The sequence below is a fragment of the Nycticebus coucang genome, chromosome 6 (genome assembly GCF_027406575.1).
Source record: "Nycticebus coucang isolate mNycCou1 chromosome 6, mNycCou1.pri, whole genome shotgun sequence".
Taxonomy (NCBI): domain Eukaryota; kingdom Metazoa; phylum Chordata; class Mammalia; order Primates; family Lorisidae; genus Nycticebus; species Nycticebus coucang.
This window is the reverse complement of record NC_069785.1, coordinates 78,122,319-78,143,190: the sequence shown is the minus strand read 5'-3', so window position 1 is coordinate 78,143,190 and position 20,872 is coordinate 78,122,319. Positions and strand designations below refer to the sequence as shown.

Here is a 20,872-nt window from a genome sequence, read left to right as displayed (position 1 = left end):
ATTGGGAAGCTATGCACTGACACCAATGCCTAATCCACCCTTCAAAGCACTTTTGGAACTCTCTTTCTGGAATGGCCATCAAAGCTGTTGTCTTATTACCCTGGATGTCCTGAATGTCAACAAAATGTCTTCCTTTCAATATTCCCTTTATGTTTGGGAAAGAAAAAAGTCACTAGGGGCCAGATCAGGTGAGTAGTAAGGGAGTGTGTTCCAATATGGTTATTTATTTACTGGCTAAAAATTCCCTCACAGATAGTGTTGTGTGAGCTGGTACATGATCATGATATAAAAGCCATGAGTTCTTGGCCAAGATTTTCAGTTATGGTTTTCTTGTTTCTCTGTTGATGTTTACTTGGTCTGCTACACTTCTTCTCACAGTCAGCCAACGATTTTGATGCACAATTCAACAAAAATTTTTGCAGTGTTTTTGTCAGTTCTGCTCTTTACTGACTGCCTTGACCTCTTCATCAGTGACACTTGCTCTCCCCTCAAAAAAACATTTAATTTGGGTGGCATCCGTAGCTCAGTGGGTAGGGCACCAGCCACATACACCCAGGCTGGCAGGTTTGAACCTGGCCCAGGCCAGCTAAACAACAATGACGACTACAACAACAACAACAACAACAACAACAACAAAAAAAAAATAGCCGGGCGTTGTGGTGGACGCCTGTAGCCCCAGCTACTGGGAGGCTGAGGCAAGAGAATCACTTAAGTCCAAGAGTTGCTATGAGCTGTGATGCCATGGCACCCTACCAAGGGTGACATAATGAAAAACATTTAATTCATTTGTACGGTACTGTTTTCTTCATGGCATTATCTCCATAAATTTGGACTAACATGTCCATGATCTCACTTCCACCATTGCCATGTTTTACAAGAAACTCCTGACCAGTGTCAATTACTTCTGGTCAGATGGCCATCCTTTTTTTTTTTTTTGAGACAGTCTTATTATGTCACCCTCAGTAGGGTGCTGCAGCGTCACAGCTCACTCCTGGGCTTAAGCAACTCTCCTGCCTCATCCTCACGAGCAGCTGGGCTTACAGGTGCACGCCACAATGCCTGGCTATTTTTTGGTCGCAGTTATCATTGTTGTTTAGCAGGTCTGGGCCGGGCTCGAACCCACCAGCCTTGGTATGTGTGGCCGGCGCCCTCCTCACTGAGCTATGGGCACCACCAGCCATTGCTTTTCTTACCTGCTAGTCCCTGAACATTAGTAGGCCAAAGTACCTGGTCACAACCATCACTGTAGTCCAGTAAGATCTCTGCTGTATTTCTAGGCAAGATTTACAAATGTTCATTGCTCTAATTCAAACTCCGATAGTCTTACAATGGCACACAAAAACACACAACAATAATGAATACTACACAGCACACAGCAAGACACTGCCACATGCCACACAAACACAGCTGTGAGACATTGAACATGCCAAAGTTATGAAACCTTATCTAGTTGTTTATACAGTGCTGCCAGTGCTGGTGCTTGGTGGAAAGTTCATGAACTTAATTGTCAGATATTGTAAGATGGTACAGATAAAGAGCATTCCCATCATCTTGGTTCTATTGTAGAGCTTGCCTCAAAGACTGTTTTTTATGGAGTTACTGTAATAATTGAGGTGTTGTCTTTTTTGACCTTAAAGATCTATACAGAATGAGGGTGATTTTCCCCCCTCCCATCTGCACCTGTTGAGCTAGTGCGTTTAAAATTGCAAATAAATAATTCTTCCCTGTAATTGGGGATGGTACCAGTTTTAAAGTTTTATTTAGAAAATCTGAGACAGATATTTGTATAAGAATGTGTGAACCATGCATAGCTACTACCCGTGCTCAGTATTATTTGATTTGGGCTAAAATGGCCTGGTCTGAATGAACAAGTAAAGGACATAAGTCAATCAGGTACACCTTGTTTCTCTTTAGTTTGAACTTTCTTTCCCTATGTCAAGCCATCTGTGCTCCTGAGGAGAATAAAGACTTTTTCCTTTTTAGCCTTCACAACTACAAGCACATACTCCAGCCAGTCAGCAGACTCCCCCACTTCCACCATATGCATCCCCACGTTCTCCACCGGTTCAGCCTCATACACCAGTGACAATCTCATTGGGAACAGCCCCATCCTTGCAGAACAATCAGCCTGTGGAGTTCAATCATGCTATCAACTATGTTAATAAGATCAAGAACAGATTCCAGGGCCAACCAGACATCTATAAAGCATTCCTGGAGATCTTGCACACATATCAGGTAAGCAGGTTGTCCCTTCAGCTTGTCTTAAACCAGTCCACCCTCTGAGGCCATCTAGTCCAAGAAGAACTTGAGTAACCATTACTGTGTCCATTAATTCTTTTTGGGAATGAACCAGTTAGAAACTATGATTGTGTTTGTTAAAGCCAGTTTTATTTGCTAAACTTGATTGCTCTGTAGTATCTAAGACACAACTCTGGATTTTTCTGAGACAGAGTCTAGCTCTGTTGCCCATGCTAGGGTGCCGTGGTTTCACCCTAGCTCACAGCAGCCTCAAATTCATGCACACAAGCGATCCTCCTGCCTCACCTTCCCAAGTAGCTGGGACTACAGGCATGCAGCACCACGCTCTTCTAATTTTTCTATTATTTTGTAAAGACGGGGATCTCCCTCTTGCTCACACTGGTCTTGAACTCTTGGCCTCAAGCAATCCTCCCACCTTGGCCTCTGAAAGTGATAGGATTACAAGTGTAAGCTACTATACCTGGTCTTAGTCAGGATTTTTAACGTCACTGTCCTATGACATGAATATCTGTTTTACCTGGGAAGTTTAGATGATTCGTATAATCCAGTTAATCTACAATAGAAAGAGAAATTTCTCCAGTGTTTATTGGTTGTTAGTGGTTGCCTAGGCATTCACATTTACTGCCCTTTTGTTAAAAGGAATTGTCATATACCATCTTCTGCCCCTTTCTCAACTTAAAAGTCTACAGACAAAACTGGTGCTAAGCTCAATAAATCTGGTCTGGACTAAAAAAAAAAGCAAAACTGGTGCTGAGAACATAGGCTTTATTTTTAAGTGCAGCCTAAGTAGATAATAATGTTCCTATTAGACATCCCGGAAAATGTGCAAAAGTGAGTGATTCAAAAGAATGACCCTCTAATATGATCTCTTCCCCTTTGCAATTCTTCAGAAAGAACAGAGAAATGCCAAGGAAGCTGGAGGAAACTATACCCCGGCATTGACTGAGCAGGAGGTATATGCCCAGGTAGCTCGTCTCTTTAAAAACCAGGAGGATCTATTGTCAGAGTTTGGACAGTTCCTCCCAGATGCCAATAGCTCTGTGGTAAGTTTTATTTTGAGGAAGATTTACACTATTTAGGATAATTGTCTTAGATAAATTGAAAAGTTAATCAGAAGAGAACTTAACCAAATGGTACTTACTTGCCTTGATAAGAGCTTTTATCTCTTTCATGTGTTTTAATCAGCTTTTAAGCAAAACAACTGCTGAGAAGGTTGATTCTGTGAGGAACGACCATGGGGGCACTGTGAAGAAGCCCCAACTGAACAACAAGCCACAGAGGCCCAGCCAGAATGGCTGCCAGATCCGCAGGCACTCTGGGTCAGGAACCACCCCTCCAGTGAAGGTGAGAATGGGCAGTGGCTGCTCATTTTGACTTTCACAGGCAATTCTAATGGACAGCTACTCTGGGGTGGCCACCTGTTATCTTAAGCTTGTTGAGATGAGAGTTAGATCCTAGAGAGCAAGTTGCTGTGTGTTGTAGAAACTCAGCAAAGCTTTCTTATCTGGCTTTCCAAAAGAATGTTAGAATACTAATTGCTTAGATTACTGTGCTTTTTGAATTCTTATTGTTTTCTTCCTATATTATCTCTGTTTGCTATGAGCTGCCTTTTATTTTTTGTTCGCTGCCAAGGCTTTCCAAGACTTAAATATTTTTCCCTTCTAACCCTGCCTTGTGCTAAGAAAGATTTTTTTTTTAATTTCCCAAACATAAATTGTTCATAAAGGGCATTCCAGTTGTATACTCCGTGAACAGTTTTTTTTTTTTTTAACATAGGTTAAAACCAAAATATTACTACCAATACCTACATTTCTGGCTAAACTATATTTTAAAACATTTTTATTGATGCATATTTTACATATTTATGGAGTATGTGTGTAATTTTGTTATATACATGGAATGTGTAATGATCAAGTTTAGGGTGTTTGAGGTGTCCATGACCTTCGTATTTGTCATTTCTATGTGTTGGAAACAATTCAAAGAAAGAGAAAGCTTAACCTTGATAATTGTTTCGGAAATAAGTGAGTGGTCTCTAAAGTCATCTTGTTAAGTAAAGTGCATGTGCTTGTGAGATCTCTTTGATTATCCTGCTTAAAGTCTTTTGTTGGGTTGCCAGAGCTCGCTTGCTCGCTCTTTTTTTTTTTTTTTTTTTTTTTTTTTAAGAGATAAGGTATCACTCTCACCTAGGCTGGAGTCCAGTGGTATGATGATAACTTACTGTAACCTCAAACTCCTGACTTCAAGTGATTCTCCTGCCTTGGCCTCCCCAAACTGCTGGGATTATAAATGTGAGCCAGATGGCCAGGTCTTATCTGTATCTTTTTAATCTCCAAAGCAGAACCTTTGCGCGTAGCAGAGGGAAGTTTTTATTATCATAAACACTGGTGGTCTGCATATAGAAAGCTAAGTTTGTCCTTTCTTAGATGAATTCTACTGGTGATAGGGAGAAGGCTAGTTGTGTGTACTGAATGTTGAATTCCTCAGTGAATTCTAAGCAGTATGTAATATGAAGAGACAATATGTCTGCAGAAATTAAAGAATAACCAAAATTAGCGGAATTTCTAATAGTAAGAGGTAACAAGAATCAGCTCAGTAAATGTTACATTCATAGATTTGTCTCCGCCCACACTTAATTATCTACAGGTGGAAACAGTACATCAGGCGCTTACAATTCTCCACCTACTTTCTCCTCAGGCAGTGTAAGCAGAGGGTATGGCTCCTAAGAAAGTGTACTCTGAGATGGTGGAGGTAAATGTGCTGCTTCTCACAAAGTTTGTTCATTTCTTCGCAGATAGTGAGAGGTGGATTTTTAAAAGTAAATTCTTGCCTGACAGAGGATATCATAACCTGTTTATTCCCTTTAAAAGAACAATATTAAATTAGTGTGAGTGGGTATTGCTGACAAGATAGTTACTTCTTGTAACAGGAAAGTAAGCTGCTTTTTTCATGACTTTTACTTGAAATATTATTAAAGTTTAAACATTGATTTCTGTGTACTCTAGGCAATGTGCATCAGCTCTTTTTACAAACAGCATCTTCTCCCTCAACAGGTAGGAAAACAAAGCAGTGGCATTAGATTCCAAGTAAAGTTACTTTTGGCCTCTGGGAAAAAGTAAGGATATTAATTCTATTACTTTGTCACACATAATGCTGTGATTTGTTTCTGGAGAGAACATTTAGGGAGGAGAATGAACCAGGACTCTGGTGGAGAAAGAAGCTGACAGGCAAACTGAAATAGAGGAGTAGAAATCCCTGAGTGTTAAAAGTGAGTTAGTGACTTGGATTCTCTCATTTGTTTTAAATTATTAATCATCATTTTCAGTGATGAAACCATGGAACACAGATGAAAATAAGAGAAATTTACTCTTTGAATCTTACTTGTTTGTGTTTTTCCTTCTTTGCAGAAGAAACCCAAACTGCTCAGCCTAAAGGAGTCCTCTATGGCAGATGCCAGCAAGCATGGTGTAGGAACTGAATCATTATTTTTTGATAAGGTAAGTAATGGATGAGTTAAATTTGATATTAGCTGTTAATGACGAGAAAATGACCCCATCCCAAGAGGATTTTCTTTTAAAGGCATCAAGCTGATTAGGACTTTCTGTTTTTTTTTTTTTGTTTGTTTGTTTGTTTGTTTGTTTTTTGCAGTTTTTGGCCGGGACTGGGTTTGAACCCAACACCTCTGGCATATGGGGCTGGCGCCCTACCCCTTTGAGCCACAGGCGCCACCCAGGACTTTCTGTTTTTAAACATAGTTTACAAATGGTGAGTCCTTACAATCTGCCAGCACTGTTACCACAGCTAAAGAAATGGTAGCATTGTCTGCTTTGTTTTGTGAAGTATCAGAGAAAACAAAGTAGAAATAATTGTTACACAGCCTGGTGCAGTGGTTCATGCCTGTAATCCTAGCACCTGAGAGGCGGAGGAGGGTGAATTGCCTGAGCTCAGGAATTCGAGACCAGCTTGAGCCAGAGCAAGACCTTGTCTCTTATTTTTTCTGAAACAGAGCGTCAAGCTGTTACCCTGGGTAGAGTATCGTGGCATCACAGCTCACAGCAACCTCAAACTCCTGGGCTTAAATGATTCTCTTGCCTCAGCATCCCAAGTAGCTAGAACTACAGGTGCCTGCCACAACGCCTGGCTATTTTTTGTTGAAGTTGTCATTTTGGTTAGCTGGGATTATAGGCACGAGCCACCACATCCAGCCGGAAGACAGGTTTTAGAAAATGCATCATGTTTCTCACAAATGATGTTTGGAGCTCCCCATTGTAGATATCCAAGTCTGTACAATGGAGAGTATAGGTGCTTCCATCAATTGTTGAGGACTTAAGATGACTTTTAATTGTGTAATTGTTGTGATACTTATTTTTGGTATGCATATACCAGGTTCATGGGAATTCTGATTTAACTATATATTTTCAGAGCTCCCCAGGTCCTCTGAGCAGCCAGAGTTTAGATTATTGGTGTTAAACAGTGTTGTGTGGTGCTTTAGTTTGTCTTCATTCCTGTGTCTGACTTCATTCATTGTTGGAGTAAAGTTGGTGATTAGCAACTTTGATCAGGGTAGTTGGCAACTGTTGGACTTTTTTGTTGGCAGAAACCAGCCTGGATTGATATGTGATGATTTAGTCCATTTTGCTACTCAGGTTTTGAAGAAGGGCAAATGATATAATAACATCTTCATGCTTGGTACCTTCTGATCCTTTCTGTCTGCTATTCCTATGATAGCTGTGTAAAAGGGACTCTGACTTGAACCACTTCTGAGGACTGCTTGGGCACTTGGTCCTTTTATGTAGAATTCCTGATCACCACCAATAAATGGCAAGGAAAGGGTAAGGACGGCAGGTATAGCAGTTCATGCCTGTTGTCCTAGCACTTTGGGAGACCCGGTAGATTGCTTGAGCTTGAGAGTTCAAGACCAGGCTGAACAAGAGCAAGATCCTGTCTCTACTTAGAAAAAAAACCTAGCCAGGTTTTTTGCTGGGTACATATAGTCCCAGTGACATGGGAGGCTGAGGTGAGAGGATTGCTCAGGCCTAAGAGTTTGAGGTTTCTGTGAGCTATGATGATGCCATGGTACTCTACCCAGGGGGACAGAGTAAGACTCTCTCTTTAAAAAGGGGGGTGGGGGTGGCTCGGTGCCTGTAGCTCAACTGGCTAAGGCTCCAGCCACATGCACCACAGCTGGCAGGTTCGAATCCAGCCTGGGCCCGCCAAACAACAGTGACAACTACAACCAAAAAATAGCCAGGTGTTTTGGTGGGCGCCTGTAGTCCCAGCTACTTGGGAGGCTGAGGCAAAAGAATCACTTAATTAAGCCCAAGAGTTTGAGGTTGCTGTGAGCTATGATGCCACGGCACTCTACCAAGGGCAACAGCTTGTGGCTCTATCTCCCCAAAAAATAAAGGGGGTGGATGAGAAAGGGAAACTGTTATAGATTCGGTGACATGTAGACTTTGTTTGGATTCAGAATTTAAACAGGTTTTGAAAGACATTAGACACTTGAAATTTATGCATAAACTCAGTATTTAAATGCTATTAAGGAATGCTTTGAAAATAAGGTAATTTTAAGAGGAGTGATATTTTAGGAGTACTTTTTCTTAGGAATACATACTGAAGTATGTATAGATGGAACATCTAGAATTTGCTTTGAAATTCAGTAGTGGGGAAATGGGTATAGAGGAAATAAAATTTAATATGTATTAATCATTGAGGTTGGGTCAGTACATAGGTTTTGTTTTCTACTTTTATATATCTTTAAAATCAAATAAATGGGCATACACACATGTGGTATAATAGGTGCAGTACTCTTTTATATTTAAATTTAAAAGTCCATATTCCCTATAGTGTCTCCTAATGAACAGTTAAAAAAGTATACGAGAAGTTGAGAGCGAGGGTTATTGATAAGCCTTTTGGTGTGAGTATAGTCTACAGTCCACACCAAAGAACCACGGTGCTAAATATTTACTTTGGGAATTGAAACTACATTGGTCATCTAACCAGGCTAGTTTTACTTTGTACTGTTGAACATTTTAGGTATTTTGAAATTAAAATGCTCAGTATTGTACATATAGGGAGGAAAGGATCAGGTCAGAGGACAGAATTTTCTTACTCAAATATCTTACTTATGTATCATTTTTTTCAAGATTGTCAGAATTTGAAACCATGTTGGCAAAAATTCTTGCTGTAAACAAACATCTTTTAGGAAAGGCAACAAATGTTGCATAACTTTGATATGGTCTAGAGCAGCGGTTCTCAGCCTATGGGTCGTGACCCACAGGAACTGTATTAAAGACTTGCGGCATTAGGAAGGTCGAGAACCACTGGTCTACAGAAGCAGCATATGAAAAGGAGAAATAGGCTCGGCGCCTATAGCTCAAGCAGCTAAGGCGCCAGCCACATACACCAGAGCTGGCGGGTTCAAATCCAACCTGGGCCTGCCAAACAATAATGATAACTACAACCAAAAATAGCCTGGCGTTGTGGCGGGCACCTGTAGTCCCAGCTACTTGGGAGGCTGAGACAAGAGAATCACTTGGGCCCAGAAGTTTGAGGTTGATGTGAGCTGTGATACCATGGCACTCTACCCAGGGCGACAGCTTGAGGCTCTGTCTCAAAAAAAAAAAAAAGATATAGGGTGGTGTCTGTGGCTCAGTGGGTAGGGCGCCGGCCCCATATATCACAGGTGGTGGGTTTGAACCCCACCAAGCTGCAACAAAAAATAGCCAAGCATTGTGGCAGACACCTGTAGTCCCACCTACTCAGGAGACTGAGACAAGAAAATTACCTAAGCTCAGGAGTTGGAGGTTGCTGTGAGCTGTGATGCCATGGCACTGAGGACAATAAGTAAGACTCTATCTCAAAAAAAAAAAAAAAGGGAGATATACTTCAGGATTTCACTTTTTACATTTTTTTTTTTTTTTTTTTTTTTTTTTTGAGACAGGATATCACTCCTGTCATCCTGGGGTTTAATGCCATGTTGTCAGAGCTGGTAGCAATCCTTAGTCTTTTGGGCTCAAACAGTCTATGCTTCAGCTTCCTGAGTTGCTGGGACTACAGGTGCCCACTACAATACCCAGCTAATTTTTCTATTTTTTTTTTTTAGTAGAGATGGGACCTTGTCTTACCTCAGACTGGTCTTGAACTGCTGAGCTCAAGCAATCCACCCACTTCAATCGCCCAGAGGGCAAGGATTACAGCTGTGAGCCACTGACCCAGCCTGAATTTTTTTTTTTTTTATAGACAGAGTCTCACTCTGTCATCTAGGCTAGAGTGCCATGGCATCAGTCTAGCCCAAGTAACTTCAAACTCCTGGGTTTAAGCAATCCTCCTGCCTCAGCCTCCTGAGTAGCTGGAACTACAAATGCCTACTATGATGCTCAGCTAATTTTTTTTTTTTGAGACAGTCTCACTTTGTTGCCCTCAGTAGAATACCGTGGCGTCATAGCTCACTGCAACTTCAAACTCTTATGCTCAAGCAATTCTCTTGCCTCAGCCTCCCTAGTAGGTGGGACTCCAGGTGCCTGCCACAACGCCTGGCTATTTTTAGAGACAGGATCTTGCTCTAGCTCAGACTGGTCTCCAACCTATGAGCTCTGGCAATCCATCCGCCTTGGCCTCCCAGAATGCTAGGATTACAGGCACTATTGCCACCGCACCTGGCCCTAATTTTTTTTTTTTTTTTTTCCAATAGAGATGGGGTCTCACTCTTGCTCAGGCTGGTCTCTAACTCCTCAGCTTAAGCAGTCTTCCTGCCTTGGCCTTTTAGAACCCTACAATTACGGGCATAAGCCGCACCCAGCTGATTGTGGAAAATTTTAAACATATATAAAAAACTAAGGAGAATAATAAAATGGTCCCTGAAGAACCTACTATCCAGCTTGAGCAATTCTCAGCTTCTAGCCAGTATATTCTTTTCATACATACTCTTACCCATCCCAGATAAACTGGAGCCAAATGTCATACATTATTTTATTCGTAAATATTATAGTAAATTTCTTTTTTAAACGACTACTTTTTTCAAAAATAATCATTATGACATCTAAGAAAACTAACACTGATTCCTTAGTATCATCAAATGTCAGTTCCAGTTTCTCCAATTTTAAAAATGTAGTCCTGGATCTGTTTCCCAGTTAATCTTTTTTCTTTCCGTTGTCTCCAAAAGGTCCGAAAGGCTCTTCGGAGCACAGAGGCATATGAAAATTTCCTGCGCTGTCTTGTTATTTTTAACCAGGAGGTGATCTCTCGGGCTGAGCTTGTACAACTAGTCTCTCCTTTCCTGGGGTAAGTGAAATTATGGACTCAGCCCTGATCATCATGTGGAGGCCAGGTAATACTTGGTCTGTGAGAATGTATGATAGGCAGAGCTCATTTAATTGAGGTAGGATGGTTCAAATGTTAGTGTCAAAAGAGTCCTGAGAAGTTTTCCATTTGAACTCTAGAAATAAGAAAATAGAGAAAACACTGAAGTATTTATGGACTAATGGCCAAACTAGTGGTCTCATCATCCTCTGACCAGTGCTAAATGTTTATAAAGATAGATCTCTTCTAGGGCTTTAGAATCTCGAATGTGTTTGACAGCCTAAAAATTATGTGAACATTAAAGCAATATTCTCAATTAAAAGAATAGTTGGTTATTGCCTGTTTTCAGTGCAGCTTTTTCATTACCACTTTAACTGAGAGCATTCTATACAAAAAGGGAAAGCAGAAGCTTAACAGCAGTGCTTCTTAGGAAGGAAATAATTTTTAATTGGTAGTAGAGTTCTGACCCCAAACCAAATGGGCCAGAAGTAAACGCAGGATAACTGCATCATGTCTTTAATTGCTTACTAGTTTTTGGTTTGGTTCTTCAGGAAATTCCCTGAATTATTTACTTGGTTTAAAAACTTTCTGGGCTATAAAGAGTCTGTACATCTGGAAACTTTTCCAAAGGAACGAGCCACAGAGGGCATTGCAATGGAGATAGATTACGCCTCTTGTAAACGATTAGGCTCCAGCTATCGTGCCCTACCCAAGAGTTACCAGCAGCCCAAGTGTACAGGACGGACTCCTCTCTGTAAAGAGGTAAGGCCTTCCCTAGTAATGGTCAGCCCTCTACCCTATAGTTTCTCCAGAACCAGAGGTTGAGAATTTGTATGTATATATGTTGAAATCAAGAAACTTCTCTCTTTTTGAAAAGAAAATTTTTTACATATATTTAGAGAGCCTTTTCCATACTTACAATCATTTTGTAAATTTGCGTAAGATGAAATTTGTGGAGCAACGTTAGCTATTTCTCACCTCCCATAGAGTTACCTCTATCTTTTTATTGAGAATATTTAATTGCCAGAAAGCTTTTTTTGGGCTTTTGTTTCAGTCTGTCTTCTTCTACCCAAAGGTTTTAAATGATACCTGGGTTTCCTTCCCTTCATGGTCTGAGGACTCTACCTTTGTTAGTTCCAAGAAGACACAGTATGAAGAACATATTTATCGTTGTGAAGATGAACGCTTTGAGGTACAAGCTCCTTTGTTTTTTGAAGTTTTGGGAAATGCAAGATGCTTCCGAAAGGCATCTTTACATTGCAAGATTTGAAGGTTGGCTTTTTAGGACTGAAATGCCAGAGTCCTACAATTACAGGCACCCAGCTGATTGTGGAAATTTTTAAACATATATAAAAATCTGAGGAGAATAATAAAATGTGTGGGTGAATACTGGTTGCGGTACTTACTATGATTTATGCAAATATTTTAGTAAATTTTTTATGCCAAATATGACCTTTTTAGGCCACTTTACACTTTTTTTCTTTTTTGAGCCTGAGTCTCACTTTGTCGCCCTCAGTAGAGTGCCATGATGCTTACAGCAACCTCAAACTCTTAGACTCAAATGATTCTCTTGCCTTAGCCTTCCAAGTAGCTGGGACTACAGGTGCCTGCCATGATGCCCAACTATTTTTAGAGCCAGGGTCTCACTCTTGTTAAGGCTGGTCTCAAACTCATGAACTCAGGCAATCCACCTGCCTCAGCCTCTCAGAGTACTAGGATTACAGGCGTGAATCACCTTGCCTGGCCAACACTTTAGCCCTTTTAACTGAAATTGTACATTGATGACTGAATAATAGTCCTTTGAACTTTGAATGGCATTTTAAAGATTATTGTGTTTTCTCTGAGAGGCCAGGGCAGGTGGTCACCTGAGCTCAGGAGTTAGAGTCCAGCCTATGCAAGAGTGAGACCCTGTCTCTACTAAAAGTAAAAAAACTAGCTGGGCATTGTGGCAGATGCTTGTAATCCCAGCTACTGAAGACAGATTGAGCCTAAGATTTTGAGGTTGCTGTGAGTTATAACGCCACAGCCCTCTAGGACAGCAGAGTGAAAGTCTGTCCCCCCCACCCCCCAAAAAAAGATCATTGTGTTTTATAAGGAATAGAAAATTAGCCTCCTAAGGCCTATATAGGGCTTTCTTGAAGCTGTTTTTACATGATTTACAGGGTGTCTGAAAAGTTACAATTTAAATTAGATCGAACTTTATGGACACCCTATATTTTAAGGTCTGTGTATATTGTTAAACTGTGCAGATATCTTGACATGGTTGGCAAACTAGCACTGCTATGAGAACTGGAATTCTTCTCTTATACATATGGTTTGATTTGGCTTCTTTTGAAAGAAAGTTAAATTAGAGACTTTAAAATACGTCAGAAGAGCCAGGTGAGGTGGCTCACGCCTATAATCCTAGCACTCTGAGAGGCAGAGGCAGGTGGATTGCCTGAGCTCAGGAGTTCAGGACCAGCCTGAACAAGAGCAAGACCCGATCTTTAAAAAAATAGCTGGCTGGCTCGGTGTCTGTGGCTCAAGCGGCTAAGGCACCAGCCACATTCACCTGAGCTGGCAGGTTCAAATCCAACCTGGGCCCACCAAACAATGACGGCTGCAACCAAAAAATAGCCAGGCGTTGTGGCTGGCACCTGTAGTCCCAGCTACTTGGGAGGTGGAGGCAGGAGAATCTCTTGAGCCTAGGAGTTGGAGGTTGCTGTGAACTGTGATACTACGGCACTCTACACAGGGCGACAGCTTGAAGCTCTGTCTCAAAAAATAAAAAATACCCGGGTGTTGTGTTCTGGCACCTCTTAGTCCCAGCTAACTTGGGAGGCTGAAGCAAGAGAATTACTTGAGCCCAAGAATTTGAGGTTCCTGTGAGTTATGATACCACAGCACTCTGTTGAGGGTGACAAAATGAGACTCTGTCTTAAAAAATAAAATAAAACACTGTGTAAAGAAGAGTGGACGCCTGTAGTCCTAGCTACTCGGGAGGCTGAGGCAAGAAAATCGCTTAAGCCCAGGAGTTGGAGGTTGCTATGAGCTGTGTGAGGCCACGGCACTCTACTGAGGGCCAAAAAGTGAGACTCTGTCTCTAAAAAAAGAAAAAAGAAGAGTGGAGTGAATAAATGAGCTGGTAGAGGATCCCTGTGAGGAGGGGGGAGCATTGAAAGTGAGCTCACAATCTCTAGTGTATTAGGATATCTGGTTCACTAATATGACCAAAAAGAGAAGTTTGATGCATCTACCTGGGTAAAATGACATATATCCTATTTAGTGTATCTTTTATATTAAATCACCTGGCTACGTATACTTATTCACATGGGGGGAGATATCTTCCTTTTTTTTTTTTTTTAATCTGTACTGATATAACTGCTAGTTTTCCCTTTTCACATTTGCTTCCCCTATTTTCAGAGTGTTTTGAATAAAGAGCTACAAGCTGCCTGGCCACTGGCAGGTAGTTGGCCATCTTTGCCCCAGAATTTATAAAGAGTTTAAACAATTTGCAAAAATCTAAGTTGTGATACATGTTAACTTCTTGGGAAGTTTTATCAAGCTAAAGAAATCAATTGTCAGGTGGCTCATGCCTATAATCCTAGCACTCTTGAAGGCTGAAGCAGGTGGGTTGTTTGAGCTCAGGAGTTCAAGACCAGACTGATAAGGCCCTGTCTCTACTGAAAAAAAAAAAAAAAAAAAGAAAAAGAAAAACTAGCCAGGCATTGTGGTGGGTATCTATAGTCCCAGCTATTCAGGAGGCTGAGGCAGGAGGATTTGCTTGAGCACATGAGTTTGAGGTTGCGATGAGCTATGATGATGTCATGCCACTCTACCCAGGGTAACAGAGTGAGATTCTGTCTCAAAAAAAAAAAAAAAAATGAAAAGAAATCAATTCTTTATTACCTGTGTTTAGTAAGTTTAGAAGATAATGAGTTAGAAAGCAAAACTTGGGCTAAGCATGGTGGATCACATCTGTAATCTCAGCTACTTAGGAGGCTGAGACAGGAGGATCACTTGAACCTAAGCGATTTAGACAGTGGCAAGCTATGACCATGGTACCACATCCTAGCATCCAGGTGACAGAGCAAGACCTGATCTCTTTAGAAACAAAACAAACAAACAAAAAAAACCCCAGCGTGGTATCTCTTGTTGACAAGATGTTCCTATTCTTTCTCAATTGGTATGCCTGCAAATAAGAGGCAGCATTCATATTTCCCATCTATGAATCTTCAAATGTATGGTGTGTACAGTGCTTAGGATTTGATGCAATTGACTAGTTTGTAGGGGCCGTCCCTTTATCAGTCATAATAGGTTAGTAATACTGCAGTACAGACAACCCCCAGATCTCAATGCCTTTTAAAAACAAAGGATTTATTTTTTTTCATCATTCTATGTGTACATTGATATTTGGCAGGGATTTTGCTCATCAGAATTACTTGGGGACCCACAATGAAAGAGTGCCACCATCATGAATATTGCTAGAGGGCGGCGCTTTTGGCTCATTCAGTAAGGCGCCGGCCCCATATACCGAGGGTGGCAGGTTCAAACCCGGCCCCGGCTGAACTGTAACCAAAAAAAAAAAAAATAGCCGGGCATTGTGGCGGGCACCTGTAGTCCCAGCTACTCGGGAGGCTGAGGCAAGAGAATCGCTTAAGCCCAGGAGTTGGAGGTTGCTGTGAGCTGTATGATGCCATGGCACTCTACCAAGGGCCATAAAGTGAAACTCTGTCTCTACAAAAAAAAAAAAAAAAAAGAATATTGCTAGACACCAGAGAGAAAAGAAGGCTCAGAAGGATCTCGTACCCTTAAATACTTAAGCCTAGAAGTAATAAACATTACTACTGCTCATCTCATAACTGATTTGTCAGAACTAGTTACATGTTCTATCCAGTCATAAGGGAGCTGGGAAGTTGAGTTCATTACTTATTCATACTTGAGGAACAGGGAGGCTGCAAATATTAACAAATGTCTACCAACATCCCAAAACAAAAAATCGTAGGGAAACACTTGTACTAGTATTTGGTATAGGCCCTTGAGACTGCTTGTTTACTTCATTTTCTGTTTCTCATTTGGATAATCTTGTGTTAAGCCTAGAAAAAGTAGACTCAAAGGTGACCAGTCATTTCTTTAACTAGGACAGCCTAGGCCACTGCCAGAAAATAAGTGCCAGGAGTTCAGTAAGAATTTAAATGGTAAAAAAAAAAATTTTTTTTAAATGGTTACCCACAGATACAGCACTGAGCTCTTTAAGGAATGATAATCACTGCTCTTATTACTACTAGGTGGGGAACAAAGCTATTGAATATTTAAATGTTTGAGTATTTTTAAATGTTTCAAGTTATGCCAAATTTAGACTGATTTATAATCTTGTGTGGTCCTTTGGAGTGATTTTGGTTTGTAATAAATCTTAGCAATTCAGGAAAGTTAATTGTCTCCTGTTGGTTCCTCTGGTGCAGAATCAGCCACCATAAGCAAAGCACACTCTGGTGGTGGCAGTAATAGAGATAATAACTACCACTTATCCATCTTAATTGTGTGTTTCTTGTGTGCCAGGCATTGTGCTAAACACTCTTGTATGGATGGTGTCATTTACTCTAGAGAACAACCTTATAAGAGTAGCACGTGCTGCTGTCCCTATTTTACAGATAAGGAAACAGCCTCATATGGCCAATGTAGCCAAGCCAAGATTCAAATACAGGGAGTTTTGACTCCTTATTTTATTCTCCTGACCACTGCCATATTGTGATTGGGGTCCTGAACACCCTTCTTTGTCTTCCACTTTAGCTTGACGTAGTTTTAGAGACTAATCTGGCAACAATCCGGGTTCTAGAAGCAATACAAAAGAAGCTTTCCCGCTTGTCTGCTGAAGAACAAGCCAAATTTCGCTTGGACAACACCCTTGGGGGAACATCAGAAGTCATCCATCGAAAAGCACTCCAAAGGATATATGCTGATAAAGCAGCTGACATCATTGATGGTCTGAGAAAGAACCCCTCCATTGCTGTTCCAATTGTCCTTAAAAGGTACCTGAGCAAATATGCTCTTCCTGCTTGAGTGTATTTCACGACAGGTATAATGTCTCATTAAATAAGGCTCTCATAGTCAATCTAGTTGTCCCGTGAGACCTTTCTCGCCACCCTAGTCATTGGAATTCAGGTGCAGAGTGGATTATCTTGTTGGGATTCTGTGTAATCAACTTTAGAAAACAAACCTGAAGGTCTGTGGTGGAATGCTCTGTACGTATGTTTGAGCGGATATTTTAAAATACCAGGAAAAAAGCAAAGAAGAAAGCAACCACCCATGTTTCTATCACTTGTGCTAACTGTTGTTAACATCTTCGTATTTTAATAAGGAAGATCATGGGTGGTGCCTGTGGCTCAGTGGGTGAGGCTGATGGGTTCCAACCCAGCCCCGGCCAGCTAACATAGCAGTGGCAACTGGAAAAAAAATAGCCAGGCGTTGTGGCGGGTGCCTATAGTCCCAGGTACTCGGGAGGCTGAGGCAAGAGACTCGCCCTAGCCCAAGAGCTGGGGGTTGCTGTGAGCTGTGATGCCACAGCACTCTACTGAGGGTGACCAAAAAATAAATAAAATAAGGAAGATCATTATTTGTCTTTGTAAAATGTAATATATGTTCATTATAAAAAAAGATTTGGTTTATTATTTTTACCAAGGATGTCTTCTTTTTCATAAAAAGTCCTTGTGAACTTACTAGATTTAAGTCAGACTTAGGTAGATATAAAGGGGTTCAACCCATCTAAGGCCAGGCATCAAGTAGGCAGCCAGAGACTGGGCTGAGCCACAGGGTCCTCTAAAACCATGTCACTCTTTTGACAACACTGTGAATCCTTTGCTCAGAGCTGGGGTCTTTCTTGGTATCACCTTGTGAAAATTAGTTAACAAATGCTCAAATTTTATTTTTCTTCTCTAATCTTCCTCTCGAGGATTGGCACATATTAACCGTTTCCTCTTGTTGCTAGCATTTAACTTAAATTCTGGCTTTTGCCATGTAAGTTATTCTTCAGTTGTAGTGTTCTTTTTGGATTTTACTGTATCCTATTCTGGAATATTAGAATCCATTGCTCGGATCAGAATTTTCCAGACTGTGCTCAGAGAAACATCACTGTGCAAATTCTCTGCCCTTGGGCTTTCGTGTCTCCTTTAGCATAGTAAACGTTCTCAGAAGTCCTGCAGCAAAGAAACTTGTTTAACTTTGTTTTTGCTGCCTGAGAAAGAGAATGCGGTTTTCAAGGAGTGCTTACTGACATCTCAAGGGTATTCTGGGGAATGCTATTTAAGAAATAAGTGTTCAGGGTGGCGCCTGTGGCTCAGTGAGTAGGGTGCCTGCCCCATATACTGAGGGGGTGGCGGGTTCAAATCCTAGCCCCGGCTGAACTGCAACCAAAAAATAGCCGGGCGTTGTGACGGGCGCCTGTGGTCCCAGCTGCTCAGGAGGCTGAGGCAGGAGAATCGCTGAAGCCCAAGAGCTAGAGGTTGCTGTGAGTCCTGTGACATCATGGCACTCTAAGGCAGTAAAGTGAGACTCTGTCTCTACAAAAAAGAAAGAAAGAAAGAAATAAGTGTTCTAGGTAAGATTTCCAACTTTGAGATAAATTACTTCCCTGAAGTAAATTCTGAATGAGTCAGTTCCTCATGTAATGGTTCAAGACTGGTTTGATAGTATTTATCCCAAGTTATAATTTAAACAGACCTAGTATAATTTTGACTTTTGAAATAAAATAAGCCTGGAATATTTTTCACATCTAAGCCCTCTGAATTGCCAAATGTTGTTTCCATTTCCCTTCTCATCCCACTAGGTTGAAGATGAAAGAGGAAGAATGGCGAGAAGCTCAGAGAGGCTTTAACAAGGTGTGGCGAGAACAAAATGAGAAATACTACTTGAAGTCTCTGGACCACCAGGGCATCAACTTTAAACAGAATGACACCAAGGTCTTGAGGTCTAAGAGCTTACTCAATGAGATTGAGAGTATCTACGATGAGGTGAGCAGGATGTCTATATCCAGGAAACAGCTCTAGTCATTATATTCAGCCTAGTTTGATTTCTGGGAATTCCTTTGTTATATTTAGGTGAGACTCTTCAAGGCCTGTTCATTTTTACATCATAACTGTAGTAGGCTTTTCTATTCCTGATTCTACCGTTTTATTTTTATTTTTTTAATTTTTTTTGAGACCGAGCCTCAAGCTGTCACCCTGGGTAGAGTGCTGTGGCATCACAGCTCACAGCAACCTCCAACTCCTGGGCTCAAGCGATTCTCCTGCCTCCGCCTCCCAAGTAGCTGGGACTACAGATGCCTGCCACAACCCATGGCTATTTTTTTTGTTGCAGCCATCATTGTTGTTTGACGGGTCCAGGCTAGATTCGATCTACCAGCTCAAGTGTATGTGGCTGAGCCACAAGCGCGGAGCCTTATTTTATTTTTTTTTGAGACAGAGTCTCACTTTGTTGCCCTTGGTAGAGTGCCATGGCATGATAGCTCACAGCAACCTCAAACTCTTGGGCTCAAGTGACTCTCTTGCTTCAGCCTCCCTCCTGGCCAGTAGTTTTTAGAGATGAAGTCTTGCTCTGGCTCAGGCTAGTCTCAAACCTGTAAGCTGAGGCAATCCACCTGCCTCAGCCTCCCAAAGTATTATTAGGATTATAGGCATGAGCCACCGCATCTGGCCCTGATTCTACCATTTAACCTTTGTACTAAGCTGTTTGACTAGTTTCCTAATTTATCATCCTGGTTTCAGTTTATACCTCATGCTTCCCTCTTCCACTTCTCTCATCTGTTTTCCTCAAATACTTTGTATTCATGTCGACCATCCCAGCTTACTACACCTTAACAACTTCCCATTAGCCCCCAAATTCTTTGTAAGGCTTAATTATTAAGTACACTTAACCAGGACTACAAATAGTTTTAGGAGCTAGGATACAGATGTGAATAAGAAACTAATCCTGTTTTCTCTGCTTACAATCTTAGGAGATGGATAGAAACATAAACGCAGTACAACTGAGAATTCCCAGAGTGGTGTGATTCTCAGCTTTAAAGAGCATGGTGGCACACACCTATAATCCCACATTTTAGGAGGCTGGGGTGGGAGGATCACTTGAGCCCAGGAATTTGAGATTATGTTGAACTGTAATTGTGCCACTGCACTGTAGCCTGGATGATAGAATGAGACCTTATCTCTTTAAAGAAAAAAAAAAAAGTCAAAAAAGCCAGGGAAGGCTCAGCACAGTGGTTAAGGCGCCAGCCACATACACCCAGGCTGGTGAGTTCAAACCTGGCCTGGGCCAGCTGAACAACAATGACAACTGTAACAAAAAAATAGCCAGGCATTGTAGCGGGTGCCTATAGTCCCAGCTACTTGGAAGGCTGAGACAAGAGAATCACTTAAGCCTAAGAGTTAGAGGTTTCTGTGAGCTGTGACACCATGGCACTCTACTGAGGGTGACATAGTGAGAATCTGTCTCAAACAAACAAAAAAAAACTAGGGAAGGTGGCTCACATTTGTAATCTTAGTACTCTTAAGATGGGAGGTGGGCAGGGGTTTATATCTAGAGGAGTTCAAAACCGGCCCTGAGCAAGAGCAAGACTCTGTCCTTACAAAAAATAGAAAAATTAGTTGGACAAGGTGGTGTGAGCCTATAGTCCCAACTACTTGGGAGGCTAACACAGGAGAGTCACTTGAGCCCAGGAGTTGGAGATTGCTGTGAGCTATGATGTCACACTACATGCTAGCCAGGAGAAGAAAAAAAAAAATTAGTTCTGGCCAGGCAAGGTGGCTCACACATATAATCCTAGCACTCTGGGAGGCTGAGGTGGGTGGATTGCTTGAGCTCACAAGTTCAAGATCAGCCTGAGCAAAAGCGAGACCCCCATCTCTACTAAAAATAGAAAAACTGAGGCAAGAGGATCGCTTAAGCCCAGGAGTTGGAGGTTGCTGTGAGCTATAACGCCACAGCACTCTACCCAGGGTGACAGCTTGAGACTGTCTCAAAAAAAAAAAAAGGAAAAGAAAAACAATTCTTACATAAACATAATCATCCATGTTTTGCTGATATTGTTATACCATTACTTTTCGCATACCCCAAAAGTATTTTAATGTGAATTCCAGACCTTACATCGTATCTTCCATAAATCCTAATTTAGGATTTTAAAAGATGGTCCCAGGGCAGTGCCTGTGGCTCAGTGAGTAGGGCGCCGGCCCCATATGCCGAGGTTGGCGAGTTCAGACCCAGCCTCGGCCAAACTGCAACAAAAAAATAGCCGGGCGTTGTGGCGGGCGCCTGTAGTCCAAGCTGCTCGGGAGGCTGAGGCAAGAGA

General features: G+C 41.5%; 1 protein-coding gene across 3 annotated transcripts in view; it reads left to right on the top strand.

The window, feature by feature from the left end:
* Positions 1 to 20,872, top strand: part of SIN3A (SIN3 transcription regulator family member A) — a 90,580-nt gene that overhangs the window by 43,421 nt on the left and 26,287 nt on the right. For all 3 annotated transcript variants that reach the window (XM_053595985.1, XM_053595984.1, XM_053595983.1), the window contains exons 6-14: positions 1,984 to 2,235; positions 3,150 to 3,302; positions 3,445 to 3,603; positions 5,664 to 5,753; positions 10,421 to 10,539; positions 11,109 to 11,319; positions 11,633 to 11,749; positions 16,327 to 16,565; positions 18,359 to 18,542. In XM_053595985.1, the coding sequence (XP_053451960.1) occupies positions 1,984 to 2,235; positions 3,150 to 3,302; positions 3,445 to 3,603; positions 5,664 to 5,753; positions 10,421 to 10,539; positions 11,109 to 11,319; positions 11,633 to 11,749; positions 16,327 to 16,565; positions 18,359 to 18,542 (1,524 nt within the window). The remainder of the gene's footprint in view (positions 1 to 1,983; positions 2,236 to 3,149; positions 3,303 to 3,444; positions 3,604 to 5,663; positions 5,754 to 10,420; positions 10,540 to 11,108; positions 11,320 to 11,632; positions 11,750 to 16,326; positions 16,566 to 18,358; positions 18,543 to 20,872) is intronic.